Source organism: Melanaphis sacchari, unplaced genomic scaffold, assembly GCF_002803265.2.
Source record: "Melanaphis sacchari strain LSU unplaced genomic scaffold, SCAv2.0 Contig10_pilon_pilon, whole genome shotgun sequence".
NCBI classification, from domain to species: Eukaryota; Metazoa; Arthropoda; class Insecta; order Hemiptera; family Aphididae; genus Melanaphis; species Melanaphis sacchari.
This window is the reverse complement of record NW_020270420.1, coordinates 261,013-281,688: the sequence shown is the minus strand read 5'-3', so window position 1 is coordinate 281,688 and position 20,676 is coordinate 261,013. Positions and strand designations below refer to the sequence as shown.

General features: G+C 24.4%; 5 protein-coding genes across 5 annotated transcripts; 3 read left to right on the top strand and 2 right to left on the bottom strand.

Moving 5' to 3' along the window:
* The first annotated feature begins 6,803 nt into the window (after positions 1 to 6,803).
* LOC112603588 lies at positions 6,804 to 11,403 on the top strand. Its single transcript, XM_025352237.1, has 6 exons — positions 6,804 to 6,943; positions 7,027 to 7,160; positions 9,965 to 10,160; positions 10,463 to 10,751; positions 10,813 to 10,974; positions 11,041 to 11,403. The coding sequence occupies exons 1-6, from the start codon at positions 6,907 to 6,909 to the stop codon at positions 11,222 to 11,224; spliced, it is 1,002 nt and encodes a 333-aa protein (XP_025208022.1). The 5' UTR covers positions 6,804 to 6,906; the 3' UTR covers positions 11,225 to 11,403.
* Positions 11,404 to 12,385: 982 nt separating this feature from the next.
* LOC112603723 (60S ribosomal protein L38) lies at positions 12,386 to 14,112 on the bottom strand. The gene is made up of 4 exons (XM_025352441.1): positions 13,990 to 14,112; positions 12,773 to 12,833; positions 12,573 to 12,695; positions 12,386 to 12,504 (listed from the first exon to the last, which is right to left on the bottom strand). Exons 1-4 carry the CDS (start codon positions 13,990 to 13,992, stop codon positions 12,443 to 12,445), a joined length of 249 nt encoding a protein of 82 aa, XP_025208226.1. The 5' UTR covers positions 13,993 to 14,112; the 3' UTR covers positions 12,386 to 12,442.
* A 380-nt stretch (positions 14,113 to 14,492) lies between these two features.
* On the top strand, positions 14,493 to 17,358 carry LOC112603724. Its single transcript, XM_025352442.1, has 2 exons — positions 14,493 to 14,881; positions 17,176 to 17,358. Exons 1-2 carry the CDS (start codon positions 14,840 to 14,842, stop codon positions 17,356 to 17,358), a joined length of 225 nt encoding a protein of 74 aa, XP_025208227.1. The 5' UTR covers positions 14,493 to 14,839.
* LOC112603721 (CCA tRNA nucleotidyltransferase 1, mitochondrial) lies at positions 14,810 to 16,411 on the top strand. The gene has a single exon (XM_025352439.1). It carries the CDS (start codon positions 14,960 to 14,962, stop codon positions 16,319 to 16,321), a length of 1,362 nt encoding a protein of 453 aa, XP_025208224.1. The 5' UTR covers positions 14,810 to 14,959; the 3' UTR covers positions 16,322 to 16,411.
* LOC112603722 (apyrase) lies at positions 17,353 to 20,538 on the bottom strand. Its single transcript, XM_025352440.1, has 5 exons — positions 20,500 to 20,538; positions 20,278 to 20,426; positions 19,575 to 20,214; positions 18,038 to 18,399; positions 17,353 to 17,645 (listed from the first exon to the last, which is right to left on the bottom strand). The coding sequence occupies exons 2-5, from the start codon at positions 20,296 to 20,298 to the stop codon at positions 17,433 to 17,435; spliced, it is 1,236 nt and encodes a 411-aa protein (XP_025208225.1). The 5' UTR covers positions 20,299 to 20,426; positions 20,500 to 20,538; the 3' UTR covers positions 17,353 to 17,432.
* Positions 20,539 to 20,676: the final 138 nt, after the last annotated feature.

Below are 20,676 nucleotides of genomic sequence, written 5' to 3'. Positions count from 1 at the left end.
TACGCTAAGCATAATTCTATTCGACTATATTAAAAGTTTTATGGTTGAATTATTTTATAATACTAATTCTCATGACAAAGATGTGGTAGACGAATATTCGGTGTACTTAAATTAGTACTATAGTAACTATATATAGTTATAGGTATACTTTCTATTTATTCGGTAAAGGATATCTCATAGTATTCGTTATTCAGTGTTTTTTATGTCGTTGTCAAGCCGACGCACTCATATTATAAGGGGTTCGCACGCGTAAATATTGTCAGTAACTGGTAGGTGATTCATAAAATATTCTTTGTTTATTGGTCGTCAGATCAACTGTCATTTCATTTTGGGCTTCATTCATTCAATTCGACCCTTGTCTATGTGCTTAAAATAGTTGAAATCATAAATGTTTAATGCAATGACGTTGACGTACAGGAGTAAAATTACAATTTATGACGCCGATAGAACTACAGGGGCGTAATATATATTAATGTGTGTACTATAACAAACACATTATGTACACCGAAATTTCATCTTGTTTATTATTTATGTGCGGTTTTATCACACGTATTATTATTGTGAATTGAGAAAGCGGAAACCATTATTGGGGGATACAGGCGTGCGTGCAATCGAGTTTATCACAATAGTAAAATATATATTCTATTATATATGTGCTTTTTATTACAAGAATATACTTACTATATAATACTATATATTATATTTAAACTATATACTAGAAATTAAATATAAAATTTGTATATTATTGTATATTTGTGTAAGATATGATGCAGCTGAACCGCGAGTATAGTCGCAAAAGATGAAGGGAGCCTATAATATTCAGATCTTTCGATCCATTGGACCCAAAGGGCGTCATAGAATGTAAAATTGGGAAAGCATTAAAGCCACCGCGACGACACAACGGCTGAGCCAATGTGTGTTAAATGCATTATACTATCGCTTCCAAGCGAAACGAATAGGAAATGAAAAACTGTATACCTACACACACAATTTTGCAGGCTTAATGCACTACGTGTGTGTATAATATACATTATTATATCGATAAATAATGACGTCGGATTTTTTATCGAAGGCCTTCTTCTCATTGTTAAAATGTATACTTATTATAAATATATATATATATATATATATATATATGCGTGTGTGTTTTTTTTTATTTTTTTATTTGATTGGAAACCCGTCTTATAAATGGTCACAGAAGATTTGGGCGCCACGGGATTTGGCGCCAGGACGACGCGATGATATTATTCGATAAAAATCTATATAAGTATAAAGTATTAGAATGTTTTTGTGTCCTACCTATATAGTTCTTAAATCGTATACAAATGTATGATTTATAAAATATGTAACGCTTTAAAGATACAATTTTAAGATTATATATTATTGTATAAGTATAGTACATTATACACAGTTTTTTATTACATTAAAAATCTACTCATATTCTTTCTAAACTCTTTAAAAACAAAAAAAAAATTGTATAAAATAAAAATGATTGTGTCGAGCTTATAAATTATTTTCATCGTATAGTAATACAATACATTAAACTTGAATATAAAGTAGATATAAAACATCTATTTATTTTTTTAAACTCCAAGTGTACTAAAAACAAATAATAAAATAATATTAAATTGAGAAAACAATCTTTTATTGGTTTATACGGGCGATGTAAAAACTAAAAAAAAGTACATAAAACATAAATATTAAAATATATATTAATATATTTATTATTTACCAATTACCTATAAATTATAATTACAATCTATACATCACAAGACATAATACATTATGTCTATTCAACATCATGTATACACATATCAGCTTTTATTACTATAATTCACGCTAAGTTAACATGTTAAAATATGCTGAAATAAATAAAAAGATGAGCGTAGAAAATTTTTGTGGTTAAAGGAAAGAATTATATTATATTTTAAAACAATAAAATTAAAGATATACTCGTTACTCGTATAATGAATTTTAGTAAAAACAAAACCTGACATTTTGGGACACCCAACCCCTTTCTCTTATATGTATACGCTATTTAAAATATGTATATATGCTATTATAATGATTAGCCGATCCTGTGCAGCATTACCCGTGACAAATTAAATGTCCGAGGAATTATCCTTTTTTAGTTCTTAAATGTCGTTAAATGTAAAATACACACATTTTTAACACATTTATTTGAGTAATTTTGTTTAGATTTAAATACAGGTCTATAATAATTATAAATCTGTTTATCCTATTATAATAGTTATTTTATTTTCTGTAACCAATAACAACTTTATTTCTATTCATCAAATAAAATCCCTGGGTGAATCTATCTTTAAAATGAGAAATTTTACAGAGACATCCCTTCCCTGTCCCTGCAGACACATCACTTAAGATCTAAATTATTTAAGTTTTTAAGTATTTATTGTATTATCATAATAACTATTTAATAATAGAAAATTATATATTTTTAATAAAAAAACGTTATAAACAACATATGTTGCCATAATTTAATTGCCGATCACATAATTTATGAGAATGTACAGTTTTTCTATAATCATGTCAAAACTCTGTAATTTTTTATTTTGTAAGTTCTGACGAGTAAACCTCAATAATAACGAAAATAATCGAATGTATTCCACTTATTTAATATATTCAAATGGTAAATATGAATAAATAAAAACAATAATAATATTATTTATTAAATATTTTTATTTCTACAACGATACTTTTTTATGTAAGAAAAAAATGTATTCCTTTAACTACAATACTGTGGTAATTTCTACTCTTGATAAATGAGCAAGAGTGTAGGTTTTTGATAACTTTCACTATTGCTTAACAGTAATGTACCATCTGGGTTTAAATATACACGATAAAATGTTTGGGGAGCACCCCTATCCTCTTGCAAAATGCGGGTCGTAAATGTCAACTCGGGGTATTATACAAAATTGTCGTAAATTAGGGGTAGAATCTAAGGGGAAGTACGCAACAACAAAAAAGTCGTAAAAATATACGTTCACTGAGCACACACAAGGAACTTCCTGCTTCGTCAATGCATAATCGAGGATACTTTAATCTATAGCTGATTGGGTAAAAGAATAAAAGGAGACTTTTACATTTCAAAAATGCGTTTTTTCATTCTTTCAAATTTTAGTAGATACAAGGATCCAAATATCCAAATAATCAATAGTCAATAAACTATTAAAATAGTGACATATTTCATGAGTAGATCCAAAATCGTAAAGTAAAGAAATTCTTCCGACGTAAAATAATAATGATTCTCATACAGCCATATATCTATAATATTACCTAATGGCTAATAAAATTAATTTCTAAACAATGATAAACTATAACCATCACATTTTATTTCATCAAATTGGCTATATCAAATAAAAACATAAATTTAACATTTAAAAATTGTTAGGTATTATATTATTATTATTTGTTAACAAATTATAAGTAATAACAATTAACATTTAACAAAGTAAAATTCTACTGATGGTAGTAATAAGTTTAATTATTTTTGTATAGCACAATTTATAATAATTAAATAAAATATTACGTTAAAGGATACATAATATTATCTAAACACCTATGAATTATTTTATACCCATCATATATTAAAAACTATGGAAATTATTTATTATACATCATCATGTTTCATAGATCGTAGCCTCCACTATATATTATATGTGTTTTTTGTACTAACTACTTACCTATATATTTAATATGCATATAATATGTTTATAATCTATGCAGTAAAGTGTGACTAAAATATAGTTTGTTCTCTATAATAATTTCAGTGGGTAGTCATTATTATTTCTTAGTCGTAGACCAACCAACTACATAATGTATGTTTATAAAAATACAATTATTGTTAAATATTTTGATTTATTTATTTTTATCAGTATATATACTTTGATGTTTTCAGTGGCGTAACTATAAAATTCTAGCCCGTGTGCAATATTATTTAATGGCCCCTAAAAATCGTTATATGAATAAAATTAGACAATTACACGTATATATAAAATGTATAATTATATTATGTATTATAATATTTATAATTCATAAAAAATATCATAATTAATTAAATTATATTTATACATTAAATAAATGACATAATAATATGTATTTTTATACTCTTCGTAATATAAAAGTTTATGGTTTTATCGTAGTATATTATTTATTATAAAATAGTTTAAATTTATTAACAAAATATTAAAATGCTAGGGCTCCCTTTTGGACCGTCTAGGCCCCGGGCCCCGGTGCAATGCACACCTATGCAACCATGTAGTTACGCCATTGGATGTTTTAAATATTTATTAATTTCTATAAAATATTTAGAATTTAGATACTTACTGGCTACTAGAGACAATAAAATAGAATACATAATATCTTTTAATTTAATTAAATATTAATTATATTCTTAATATAATACAAAACCGGAAAACCTTAAGTCAATCAATAACCATTGATAAGACTTTAGTTTATTTTTCATAAATCTACAGTCTACTTATAAGTTAAAATTATAATAACTAAAATATTAAATTATGTTCACTTAATTTTATATTTTCTATTTTATTAAATAATTAAATAATAAGAAATAACGCTAATAAATACAGTATTACTTAATTATTTAGATTACCTGCATAAATATATATTTAATAAGAACAATTTCGTCAATATGGCAGCACTAAAATATTAAGTAATAAGTCGGTATTTAAGGTTAGGTACTCTAACTACAAAAGTACTTAACAATACATTTTACTAAAAAATTGGTTTATTAAACCAATAAACCAATATGCACGTATATTACTATTTGTATATTTATATACAAAACCATAAAATATATCTAGTACACAAATATATAATAATTCAATTTTTTTAATTTAAGTAACTATTGGGCGTTTATGATAAATTATTATCATATAGTTCTCGTAAATCTATACTAAATACATATTAAGTACTTAAATATTTGTTGAAATAGAGAGATAAATGACAACTGTAATAAGTTACAACACTTACAGCTCATAGCAATTTTAATTTATAAGTTAAAATTTAATAAATTATAACATAACAAATGAAAAAAATCCAATCCATTACAGTAGGTATAATGGTTATACCTCAAATATACCATCAAAAAAAAAGAACATAAAATTTACCTGTTTAAAAATAACTACCTATATATAATATATATATATAAATCACCCTAAAGTAATAATTATTACGTTTATATAATCGAATAATTAATTAAATAAATAAGTAATGTGTTTATTTATTTTTAAATTAATACATAGTACTTATGACATTCTGTCTAGTTCGATTATTTGTTTTTAGTTTATTTTTTTTTTTAACTTCTTTAGTTATTGTAGAAGTAAAGACTACTTTTCCACTTTGAAGTGGAGGATCTAAAAATATATGTGACTGTGCAATTACGTCTTCATTATCGACACGAGGATACGGAAGCTAAAATTTTTCAAAGAATAACGGTAGTATTAAAGAAAATATATACTCTGAGTGACAAAAATGGTGGAAGATCGCGTAATAACATATCCTTACCATTTTTGTCAAACATAACTTGTTATAAAACGCATAATTAATTTTACTTTGAATAATCGAAATATGGCATTAATGTTGCAACGGCTTATAAAATGTATTTCTTTCTCATCTAAAGTTCTTTGAGACACAACTTTTAATACATTTTTCCATAACTCGTCTACAACACCATAAATAAAATTGTAGTCATCGTCGTCTAAGTTAAACCTATATAAATAAACAACAGATTTTAAAAAAGATAATGGTATTTTTTTCGAAGTCAAAATCCACTCTCACCTTATAAATTACATCATTAATTAATAGATATTTACATAATGTACATACGTAATATAGTTATTAGAAACTATAGGTATATGTTTACAACAATATCACAAATAAAAAAATATTATTTAAAATTAATAATAATTTTTCGGTTTATTCCATAATCTAAAAATAATTAGGTATTTATTATTTATTAACTTTATTTGTATATAAGATATAAATTACAATTTTTAATCTTCATTTATCTATTTATTGTTTATGATCTCAAATTATTTGATTTTAAACACTAAACAATTTAAACGCGTGATTGCCGTGGTAATTATTTTTTATTTAAATGTATTAATATAACAACTATTACTATGTTAAATAATGTTCTAAAATTAATAATTGTTATATTCTAGCAGGCAGCGGCAATTCTTAACCTGTGGTCCGCGGCCACAAATAAAAAAAAAATTATCATCACTTATGTGTTCTATTTATCTATTTTTTGTAATGGATAACATGCCTAGCACGGCGATAACAAACCAGTACTGATTTCCAGAACAATTTATAATAATTTATAAATATATTATACTTTGGCCTTGATTCTAAAAGCGATTTTACAAAAATTTCAGTTAAATTTGTAGGTATATTACCAAAATAATACTAATAATGTTACCAATTAATAAGAATTAACTATTAAGTACCGTTGGGCATTTTTTCAATTTGGTTTTTGTATTACAATATTTTACCGTTAACTGATTTTAAATTTAAAAACCCGCCTAACTTAATAAATAAATGTCTTGTTAATTATATTACCTATATAACACAATTTTCAAAAAAACGGTTGTAAAATGTAAAAGTAACCTCTTTGGGATTTTTTAGTGATAACGCATTTAGGTCACAGATAGCGACAATGCGACATCTTTTAAATTTGTATACATCGTCAATTTTAATTTTTAACGGATCGATAATAAAATTGATTTATTATTTAACAATAATTTAGATTTTAAGTAGATCATACATATTCAGAATTAACAATATATTAAGACTTAATTATTATTGTATGATAGGCTATTAATTATAAAATTACGGTTGTTACATTAATAAGAAGAAAAATCAATGTGTTCAATCAGAGATTTTTTCCCTATTGAATACAGTAAATTTCAGTATTTTACTAAAATTTATCGTTATAATACTTAAATCGATTTATGACTGATTTAATTCTTTATTTTTTTTAAGGATCCAGTGGAGTCAAACCAAAGAAAAATTTTATTCAAGAGAATAAGAGATATGTGACTAAATTAGCAAAAAGTACTCAATCGTCAAAAGAAAATATAAATTCATCAAATAAATTACCATGCACTAATATTCAGGTACACTGTTAGTCTATTAATTAAGTGTTAAAAAACTTATTAAAATGTGTTGAATTTAATATTAGCATTACAACAAGGTAAATTTTAACTTTTAAGTATGAAAAAAGTATCATTAAAAACAATAAAGATAAATTTATAATAAAGATATTATAGAATTATTTTATACAACTTATAATTATTGGTACCTTTATTTATAGTAGGTATTAATAGGTTAGATTAGATAATTATTAATTGGTAATATGCAGAACACATATATTATAGAGTATCATAAGATTAATAAGTAATATTAGTATATTTGAATTTATAATTGATTTACTCTACAACATTTATACTAAATTTATGGATATTAAAATGCTACATCCACTTGTGTTGTCTTTGCCAATCATATTACATAGCAAATTTGTGTTCAGTAGAACCAATTTTGCGTTATTAGTGTATTAGACCTATTATCAAACTTAGGAGGTAAAAACATAGTTTGTAATATCTTATCGATTTTTTATATTTAATTTTGAAGAGAATTATGAGTATTTTACATACTCGTAACTAACTTATAGATTAAAATATCATAAATAACTGACAAGGTATCTATTTTATTTTATTTTTTTTTCATCATAAAATATACAATCTGTAAACTAGTTTTACAATAAAAATATATGCTACAAAAGAATATAACTATTTGACACAAATTAATAGATAAAAGGGGTAGGTCAGAGACTATACTTTATTTCTATATTCTGACAAGAAATAACGCATAATTATCTTACCTTAGTAATTCTTCTTAAAAAAAAGTATTCATTATACGTTTAACCATCAATTAAAATACAAATATAACTTATAATTATTAATTTAATGTATGGATATTTGAATATATTTTAATAAACCTTTAATTTTTCAATAAATTAAAATTTTAAAAGTATTTAATTTAATTTAATATGCTGACATTAATGATGATTCATATTTCATACTATTTTAAATGATAATTTTTTTTTAATTAATGTATATCTTACCTGTTTATATTATTAATTACAGACATTTTTATTTTATCATTCTTTTTCTAACTCAAAGTAATGTTGCACTATTTAATTTATATATTTGTTTACTTTTGTATCATGGCAACAATAAAATAAGTGTATTTATCTTTTATAAAATAAAAATTGATTGAAGTCTTTTTGATTCTTGAATCTGGGTGATGTCATATCAATAATATTATAAACCATGACAACCAGTAACATTTCTTTTATTCTAGACTAATATTATTTATTTTTAATGTATAGATGAATATTAATAAAAACAATAAATTACCGTATATTTAGGTATATATTATGTGGATAATAGAGTTAATAGTATAAGTAACAGGCTATGAATAAAATTCAGTCCAAAAAAACTTTTAAATTTATTTCATCCTGGATATTTTATTTTTTTGTCAGGTAAAAATACATGCTTATTTTGAAATCTCATGAAACATGTCTCGAATTAGTTATTACTAGGGCTCGGATTTTGTAGCAAAATAAATCCTTATAAAAGCATTTTAAGTAGCCAAAAAAAGCATTTATTAATTTAATTCTAAAAAAGCAAATTTCAATTACACATAAAATTAAATATTAAAAAAGGAATTCACAACCACATATTTAGTCAAGTTACTTTCATTGAAACTCATTCTATTGGGTGCTAATATATTTTTATATATAGAAAAAGACCTTTCTACGTCAACCGATGTAATCGGTGCATATTTCATATAAACTAAATCATTTGAATCATACTGTTCCACATTTACGTTTAGTGCAGTGCCATTATGAATACTATTGACTTTTTGAAGTTCTGCCCATCCATTATTTTTTGAAAACTATATCGGCACAATAACGACAGTTATTTTATCAGTCATATATTTATTACTAGTTTTTTCACTGTTTTATAATTTCTGGTAATACTAATATAGTCCAAGACGTATAATATACATAGAAATAAGCTAAGTTTTCAAGATAAATATATAAAAATCAAGAAAAAATAACCAAATAGGGGAAAAGCAATAAAAAGCAGATTTTGTGGAAAAAAATTAAAAAAAAAAGTTCACTTCATTAAAATCAAAACGATTCAAAACGTATTTATATAAAAGAATTATCTTTCTATCACACTTCCCTCAAAAGAAGCATTTGCTACAAAATCCGAGCCCTAGTTATTACCAAAAAAAAAATTACTCATATTTTTAATTTAATAAAAATATAATATTATATTATATTCTAAAATAATGTACATAATTTTTTATCTAATAAATTATTTTTATTTTCAATAATGTTTTCAACATCAATATTATTCAGTATATTTTTCTCTACAGTTATAAGCAAATATGTATAAATAGCTTGCTAACCACTGGAAAAATTCTGATATCTTAAAATACTGAATACATTACTATATAATAAAATAATTAAGAGAAATAAAACATTGTCATCTTATATTAGGAGGTATATTTTAAAACCAATATTAATTTGCTGCTAACAAATTTTGAAGTTACTGTAACAGACAAGTTACGACAATAAAAGTAGTTAGTAATAGAAAGAAAATACTAAGAAACCTATAATTCTTATCAATTAAATAAAAAAATTTTAAAAGAAAATATGTGTATATCTATATTATGTATTTACCTACTATCTGTAAATTCTTTCGACTATCAAATAACTACATCTTTTGAATATTTTTAACTATTTAATTAATATTATTCATGATAAATTTGTTTGAAGTTTGAAATTTTTTTATACATCATTTAATTTTATTTATTAATATATACTATGTATATTAAATATTTTCAGAATTTTAAATTGAGACAAGGACCAAATAAAGAAACCATCCCAGAAAACTCGAAAAAAATAATCAAATCTATAGATTTAGATAAAATTGATGCCAGTATTAGATCAATTCGTTCTGCAATAGCTCAAACTAAGATTACTCAAAATAAATTAGGAATCAAAAATGTCGAACAATTTTCTTTGGCTTTTAAAGATCAAGGTACTTAAGTTACAACACTTAATCATATAATTAGTTATTCCACAATGGTATAATACTAAACACTTTTATATAAATTAACTTTATTAACATAAAAATTATGTTTTACATTTTTAAAACTCCATTTATTAATTTATTTTTAAATTAAATTATACATCATATCAATATTTTTACTTATTAAGCTTTATTTGTGTTATTTTTATTTTGCATAAATGTAATGTAATCAAAATTAACTAAATTTTCCACAATTATTATTCAACTTTTAACTATTTTTTTAAGATAATAACCAATACTTTTTACTATAGCTACGCAAACAGTTAATTTACATGAAATAGAAGATAAAATAAAAGATAACAGTAACAAATACCCAACATCAGAAACTTCAGATATGGCTAAAATTATTCAAACAAAACATGTTAACACCATTTCTGTGCAAACTGAAAGTTCTGAATCAGAATATTCTAATTGTACGTCTAAAAAGAATGTAAAGTCTATACATCAACATGATGACATAAATTCTAAAAAGAACCAACCAATTTCAGTTAAACTTAAAGAAAACATAATAAGTCATCATAAACCTGGAGAGATACCAAAGTACAATTAATCTCTAAATATTTTTTTTATAATTTCTGTAATACTTTATTATTTTTAATAGATACCTGAAAGATAGAAAAGCACTGAAAGAAAAAAATGAGAAAGAAACGCAAAAAAAATTGGCAATTAGACGTGAATTGGGTATTGATGATCCAGCATGTCCTCCTGGTCATATATTATTACCAGAAACTGAGCGTCTGGACCATCTAACTAAAATAAAAAAAAGGTAACGTTTTAAATTTTCCATAGTTAATTTAATGGTTTATTGTTTAACACACTTGATTTATATAGATTACGATCAATTGATTATGAAATTAAATATGTTGCCCATCAGTTCAGATTCATATAAAATGAAAGAAAAACGTAGACAAATAGAAAAAGAATTGGATCAAGTGCAATTAGGTATTAAACTATTTTCTAAGGAGAAATTATACGTTAAGATTAATCAAAATATGGCTGCTTTTTACAAATAGTTAAAGCTATTTCAAATTAATAAAGCCAATAAATAATTGTATTATATTATTGCTTTTCAAAACATTAACTGTGATTTGAACTGTCAAATTAATTCTAAGAAATATATGTTAGTTACTATCTGTTTATTTTCTACCGCTTACTATTGTTATTTAATTGTTTAGAAATTCTGCTGTGACTTATATTAATTTGACAATATATAATTTTTACATACACATATGAACTTTGATTTTTATATTAAATTAATATTTTGTTTTAAATCATTTTACAAAACATTGTAACTTTTAATTAAAATAATATCCGATTTCTGTGAGTAGAAAACTAATTGTTATTCAGTGTCATATTTGTTTCTTTATTAAATAATAAAATATTGTTTTCTATTTTTACACCAAAGTGAGAAAGCTATAAAATGTAATACATAAAAAAGACTATAAGTGATTATCATTTTTTTTTCTTTGTTTATGAAAAGAATTCATATTCAAACATTTTTTCAATGTATAATAGGTATGAATGCTAACAAAATTCCTATTTCATTTTTAGTCAAAAATTAAATCTCAAATATGTTTAAATGTTTATAATATTTGTCAACATTAACAAATAGTATTTTAAATTTCATACTTATAAAATGAAATTAAATAAATATAACTTTTAGTTAAATTTTGACCTAGTGGCATGTCAATATTACTGATAATATCTATATTATAAATTAGCATACATAAGTAATAGTATTAAACCAAAAAATAAAATATAAAGATTTACTTATCTGAGCATTTAAAAAAATTAATTAACTAGGACTTATAATTTCCAACTGTTCTATTTCTAGTTGAAATTAACAACCAGACACAAGAAATTCGTAACTGAATACAAAAAAATTTAAAGAAAATTATATTGATGATTTGGCTTATTAAAAAGTGGGCCATTTTCTTATTAAACTAACAGTAATTTAAATAAATGGAATTTACTAAATAGAAATACCATGATTGTAATATTATTTTGATAGTCTGTATCTGTTATACTCATTATAAATATTTACTATCATTGCCATGTATACCACACATTTATTCTTTTTTTTATTATTTAAGCTTTGTGTTTACAATTAGTTTCTTGTTCTATTTAATGGTTCATAAATTAAAGGAACTGAAAGAAAAATAAAGAATATACAATTTACATGTAATAAAGTTAATTATATTTTATATAAACGTTAATCCACAGCAACCTTATCATTTTTTCTCTTTATCGTCAGTGTTCATTTTTTTACATTTGATCTCCTTTACTTGAAGACCTACAATAAACATTTGTATAAATTAATGTATTCTTCAACTTTAATAATATTTAATTCAAATGTCTTACCAGGTGGCAATGATTGTTTAAGTTTCTCTGCCTTTTCCTTGTCTGTGATTACTAAGGTGTAAAGGAAACGAGAACAACGAACCTTGAATTTAACATTTTCAATGTTCTTCTTAATCTTGACAGCTAATAAAACAATATAAACATTAATATTATACAATTTAACTCATAAAAATAAAAGTATCTCTTAAGCATATAATTACATTTGGCATCCTTCCTTCTGGCCTTCAGGAGGAAATCTTTGATTTCTTTAATTTCTTGTGGCTGAAAAGGAAATATAATTAATTAATAAAATAATAAACAATATTTCAATATTAACATTAAAATAACTAAACAATGTATAGAATAATACAAAATTCTAATTTCACACAAACTGTATAGTTTTGTTTTCTTAAGGATAAGGTAGAATATTTATGCTATTAGATTTTAATTTAGTATCAGAACAAATCATTCTTCACAATTTTTCACCAAGATTAATGAAACAAAACCAATGTTCAACATTTGGTTTTTGTAACCTATGTACTTATTTCTTTTGAATGCAAACCTAAACAATTTTTATTTCAGAATTACGTCCCTTAATATACAATCACTAAAAAGATCAGTACGTAAGATTCATCATTAAATTATTCTTAATATCATATATCAAAACAAGATTTTAATGTCTTCAGAATTACGTCCCTTAATATACAATCACTTAAATGATCAGTACGTAAGATTCATCATTTTATATTCTCAATATTATACATTTCCATGAATTTGTGATTTCTTCAGAATTACGTCCCTTAATATACAATCACTAAAATGATCAGTATGTAAGATTCATCATTAAATAAAACTTAATATTACATATTTATATGATTTTATGTTTTCAGAATTACGTCCCTTAATATACAATCACCAAGATTATCAGTTAGTAAGGTTCATCATTATTTAAAATAACATAAATCAAGTATACATATTGATAATTCTAGATTGAAATGAAGAAATGTTTACTACAGATTATTAATATTTTTATCTATCAAAATGGTATTAACAATTATTTTTAATAATAATTTTCAAACATAAATTATAAATATAGAAGCACTAAAAAAATAATAGAATTACTACAAAAATATTTATTTTTTGAACTATCAAATTAAATAATTAAAGAAAATATTACAATAACGCATAGTATTAAAAGTTTTTCGCCAGATATTGTGAATAAGATGCACATCTAACGATCAAACTAGAATACATACACGTAATGTTAACTAAAATATCAATAAAATGCCAATCATTAATAGCATTTAGGGCAAAAAACCATGTGGTGAGCTGGAGGAATGGAGGTTAGGCTATGCGAGTATCACATAGAACGGCAACTTCAAACATAATTAAGATGAAAAACTTCAATTTTTTATAGTTATACATTAAAAACGCTTACCATGATTTTTTAGAGGTTGATGTCACGAAAAAAGTTAAGGAAGTTTGTTTTCAGACAAAACTTATAATATGTAATAAAAATCACGGAACACATCAATCGAACGAGATGGAAAGAAAACAAAATGCAACGCGGACTTCAGTGATATCAAAACTATCGAACAAGGAGATAACTTATCGATGTTTGAAGGAGTTGTTTAAATATTTAATTTCATGACCATTGCTCAGTCTAAAAATTATTTTATACATTTCAATAAAATTCAAGAAATTTTATTTAATTTTAGATGTAAAATAATATGTTATTGATTTTTCTTCAATTAAATATCTCGTCATTACCCATATAAAATCGTTAAACATCGATTAAAATGTACCAGCATAACCTCTAAAACCTAACCAGTGCTGACTGTTATTAAGAACTCAAATTAAAACACTTATATTATCATAAAAGTACAATATTTTCATGAAAAGAAATTCGAAATCTATCAATACGTAGTTAAATAGATATGTAACAACTTTACTCGTAAGTCGTAACCATTAAAAATGTTTGGTAATTTGTAACCATAAGAATAATAGGATTAAATGATTCAATGATGTAACAAGTCAAACATATCCGATACTATTTTTTTTTTTATATAATTGTCACTGTTGCCCGATACGTTCTATTTGTATATTCTACAATACGTACAGTACATTATTGTACCGTATGGAATATGAATACACTCTAGTTTCTTCCTTGAAAATATAGTGAAATAATTGTTAATACTCATTGATAATATTTAAAAACAGATAACAATTTAGGGTTTAACATTTATCCGAATATTAGATAGCTCGCAACAATCGTAAGTTTAATTCTAATGATGGATAAACATTTAGTAGATTTTGACTGGAAATTAAAGGTAAATCACTGAAATATAGTTGTTTATTTTATTACTTTATAATGAACGTTGATCTTTTTATGTGTCGTCACATGAAGTATGAAGTATTTGTTTCAACTGTTTTCATTACGTCCACATCGACCGTATACTTCTCGTTTTCTGAGTTTTGTGAATCCAGTTATTAGTTATAATCTGAAATCTCGACCAACACCAGTAATTATGAAACTTGAACACTCGCAATTCAATTTCATATTTTCTCCTCAACTCGCCACAGTTTTACAAGTTTTTGACAAGTATAAACACGAAATCAGACTATGTGGCGGTGCTGTACGCGATATTCTGTTAGGCAAAGCGCCTACTGATCTGGATTTCGCCACTACAGCTACTCCCGACGAAATGCTTCAAATGATGGCAAAAGAAAATATTAGAGTAGTTAATAAAGGGGGTTTTAAACACGGAACAGTAACTCCTCATGTTGATGGTGTTAATTTTGAAGTTACTACCCTAAGAATTGATGTTGTTACTGATGGCAGACATGCTGATGTTAAATACACCAAAGATTGGAAACTAGATGCAGGACGAAGAGATTTAACAATTAATTCCATGTTCTTAGGAATGGATGGTGTAGTATATGATTATTTTGATGGATATAAAGATTTAAAGACACGTCGTATAAGGTTTGTTGGTGATCCCAATGTGCGCATCACTGAGGATTATTTAAGAATTTTACGATACTTCAGATTTTATAGTCATTTGGCTTTGGGACCTAACACTCATGACGAAAATATAATTAAAGCAATACGAGAAAATGGCAGTGGACTCAAACAAATATCTGGTGAACGGATTTGGTCAGAACTTCGTAAAATGTTAGAAGGAAACCTTGGACCTGAGTTAATAATGACTATTCTAAGTTTAGAGTTAGGTCCATATATCGGTCTCCCTATGCAACCCGATACAAACGAGTTTGATAAAGTTGTTAATCAAACCATGGACCTAAAATTACAACCAATTACATTGCTAACAGCATTATTAAAAGATTCATATGATATGCATGAACTTGACAAGCGTTTAAGATTCCGGGTGTTTGAAAGGGACTTGGGATTGTTCATAATTGAAACTAGAAATGAAAAATGGACTCCAGACACTATTAAAAAGTATAAAATAAAAATTATACAAAATCAAACTAAACAAGCAGTAATGAAAGAGTATGTTGAACAGTTACTGATGTATAAAAATGAAAGAACCATTCTTGCAGAATTTGAAAAGTGGACACCTTTAAAGTTCCCTGTTACAGGAAATATGATTAAAAATTATGGTGTAAAAGATGGGAAGAAAATCGGATCAATTAAGATGAAACTTGTTGAATACTGGGCAGATAATGATTTTCAAACAGATGTTGAAGAATTATTAAATTTAATACCTAAAGCTGAAGAGGAATTAAGCCAAGTTTCAAAAACTTAGATAAATAGATTAACAAAACCTGGATATTTCCAATTCTTTTTTATGATGTAAATTTTATATGAAATAGCTTAAAAAATATTTATTGTTGATTATTTATTTCTGAAATTATTTCTTGTACAACTAGTGTTTACACTATACTGAATGAATATTTATTAATTAAAATAAAATAATTTAATTGATGTATAACATATAAAAATAAAAATGTAAATCCTTAATAATCAAAAATAAAATTATATTGAACTCATTATTTACCATTTTAAAAAGTACTCATATCTTAATGTTACATATTAAAGTTTATTCAACTTAATAATTTATTTTATTATTATTGATATACCTACGAATCCAAACTTAAATCATATTTTCAATTTTCATCATTCTTCAATTGGTTGTAGTGTTATTTTACATATTAACACACCTGTTTTTATTTAGGTTTGGAAATTTTATCAATGATACTGTCATAAACGAATTGGCACTTTAATTCTCGTAATCTACTTAGTTTTTTTAAGACTTAAACTATATATTCACTTTATAATTTATATACTATATGTAAATGGTTATGTATAATTACTACTTTATTTTGACTTGAGTTAGCTTATCCACACTTTCAAGTTAAATTGTGGCTATAACTATGTTGATATTTTTTCAATTAAAATGCTTAAAAAACACTTACATATAGTATCATTATAAATGGTTAACATGTTGCTGCACTTAAATTTAATATAATTGATTATATGACATATTTATATAAATTATCTACTGTGAATAAAATATTGTTATACATTATGTCAATTGTAGTTTAACCATATCTGAAATCAATTTTTTGAATATTATCTTTTTTTTTTTACATTTTTTAGTATATTATGGGCAGCAGTTCATTGAGCACATTGGAAGAACCATTACTTCAAGTTATATTGCATTTGAAGGATGGCCTCAGGTCAAATAACATAGCAAATCCAAAAGTATCTGAAAATGTCTTTTTGGAATTTTCTCAAGAAGAAATTTCATTATTTATAGATAAACTCAAACAGTCCTTATAGGTAACATTGTATAATAAATTTTAATATTATAAATACATTATTTATATAATTAAAATTCAACGTTTTGATATGGGTCATATAAATTCTATTCCTTCATATTTAAGATCAGCTACTTTAATTTCTGGCAGTATAATTGTTCCATCAATATTAAATGCTGTAATATAACTAGCAGTTTTTGAACCAACTTCTTCAGATTTAAGTGCTACAATAATTTTATCATTTGTACCAGGTAGAAATTTAAAACTAGAATATCCATGAGTAGGTACTATTTTGCCAATGTGTACCACCTATAAACATATAAAATTATATTAAAATTAATATTGCCATTGTATAATTTGTGTCCACAAAACAGAAAACACTAACTACCCAGTAATAGTGTATCCTATGTAATGTATATTTTGTAAACTGATTTGATAAACATAAAACTTTACTACTGGGTTATCAATTTATTTAAATTACAATAGTAATTCATATTGTGTTTTTCTACATGCAACACTACTTATTTATTTATTTATTTTTTATTAGAACTTCAATGATCTTTGTTAATAACATAATATTTGGATTAATTTTTTTAAAGTTATTTTGATGTACGAATGTAACTAATTTGGAAAATTGTCATCAGGCCATTAAATCAATGAATTTTAGTGTTTCTTGTTTATGTGGACAAGCAGTATATTACCTTAATATCATTAAAATTATTATTTGCTGATATTAACATATTTGTAGCCATGTACTCATCGTCATTGTCATTATACTGTTTTGAAGAACTTCTTCGTGGTAAAAAGAACCATCGTTCATGTATTTGACTCCATACACATGATTCATGTATCATATATCCAGGAAAATGTATATTGACTGCTTTTCGAATCGCAATATAGTTGTCTGTCCAGTTGACATGAGTTACATGACCAGATTTATTAATAATTTTTATCCACATGGGATTATTATTTATAAATTTTCCTGAAGATGATGTCCATTCTTTGCCCATACTTCCAACATATAAATCTGAATTGTGTATAGTTGCCCATTCACTTTTATATCCTGAAAATTATTTTAGCTGTTACTATCACAGTGTCACGTCACCCAATATTATTTATTACAGCTATTTTATTTGTGCAACTAAAAAAACATTATTTATTCATTTATAATAATAAATATAAAATAATCATAATTTACTTCTATCTATGTACAAGATATGCATTAAATTTTTTAAATAAAAACTATGTAATCAACTTTATTAAATTTCAAAATCATCTGAAAAAAATTATTAAGTTTCAATAAATGAAAAAAAAAAACATTCATTACACTTAAACCATTCCAATGAAATCATTATAAATCTAGTGCCTTACTTTTATGGTTATATACTGTTAAATTACTTGTTAAATGTTGACTCTATCATTATTATTAGTACATATATACAGAATGTTTTCTTTATTGGACACTTATTATTTCAAGATCTATTAATGTTTCTGAATATATTTTTCATACATAAATTTTAGTCGAAAAAAAAAATAATATTTTTTTTAATAATAACATATATTTTTAATTTTATATTCTGAAGCACAATAAAATTTTATTTAAGGTGGCTATGGTGAACAAAACGGAGTATTAAACTATTAAAGAAATCAATTAAAAATCTTTGTCCACTACTCTGATCATCTACATAGACTTTAAATATTTATAACTCATTAGTTATTACACATTTGTCTGAATTTCTATTATGTATTAAAGTATTCCAAAAATATCCTACTTTATAATATGAAATCAAAAAATAATGTTATTTTATTTTAACTGGATGGAAAATAATTTCAAAAACAATAGATTTTAAGATAATCAGTGTTGTTGATAAAAGAACCATTTAGCATGTTTTATGATGTATGGAAATTCCATAACCATGGTATGACATATTGTTAAAATCCGTGAACGATTTCTTTACCCATCTAAAATTAAGCAACCAGAATTACTAATCACTATTCAAAACATCACATATATACTATATTGTATACATAATCAACAACAATACTAACGAGACTACGTAAAAAATATATATTATTTAATTTATTATTAACTACTTATAAAAGTGTAACAAGCCATACAATGTATGGATAAAAATAAACAGAAGTAGATATTATTAAAATAAATCAGATAAATTAATTTAATTAATGCAAAACCACAGAATAAATTAAATTAATTTAATTCCATGGTAAAACTCTTGCCTTTAAAATCAGTTCCATTTCCATCCATGAGTATTATCCAGGGTAAAACAGTGTCATCTTCATTAATACTATAAACTATACCTGTCCGGTCATCAAATGAATATATTTTTCCATTAAATGTTACTAGTTCTGAAAGTTCCATTCCTCGACCTCCCATGGATATAGATGATTTTAATATTTTAGGATCTTCAAGGTCCCATACAAGTTCTATTGAGCTATTAGTTTTATACCAAATAAGAAATCCTTTTTTATAATAGCTGTACCACATATTTTTCTCAGTCTTGCTTTTAGATGCTTTATCTAAATCACTAATAATAGCAATACGAAATTTTATACCAACATTGTCAATAGAAACTGGCTGAGACAATGGATACTTTGATTTAATTAATTTATAAACAAATTTATCGTGTGGACGATTAAGGCCATAACTGACAAGTTTTGGAGCTGTATATGCCATATTATACAATACTATTAAGAATAGAATACCAATTAATGAGACAAAAATAACAAAATGTGTTTGAAAACGAATAGTAGAATTCGAAATCCTGTATGCTTGAGAAGAACTTAAACTTTGACGGAGCTCTTTCAACATGCTTGAGCTGTGATCTGAATTTTTTACATTATATATATTGAGAGTTACCTGAAAAATAACAACAAGATCTTTAGTGTTTTACAATATAATATGATTATAAACAATACTTACATAATTATGGTCTGTACTCATAATGAGCTATAACCATAATGTGTGGAAATTCAACATTGGTTACAAAATAATTACAGATGCCATGACATAAACAGATTTAGTTTAGTTGAAAACTGTAAATTAATGACATCAATACAAAAAAAAATTTCCTAAATAACAAACAAAATATTTAGCTATAGAAGTATAGACCAAAGGTAAAACAATTTTATTTACAATATTTACATATTACAAATTCTTGCTATAATCATTGGACCACGAAGTACATTGATATTTGATATGAATTTTGAATTCATTATAAATTGATAAGCACAATTTATATTTTTATCTTAAATACAATATATATATATATATGTGTGGTGTGTAAAGACATGTCGATGTTGTTTCACAGTGTGGCCAAAT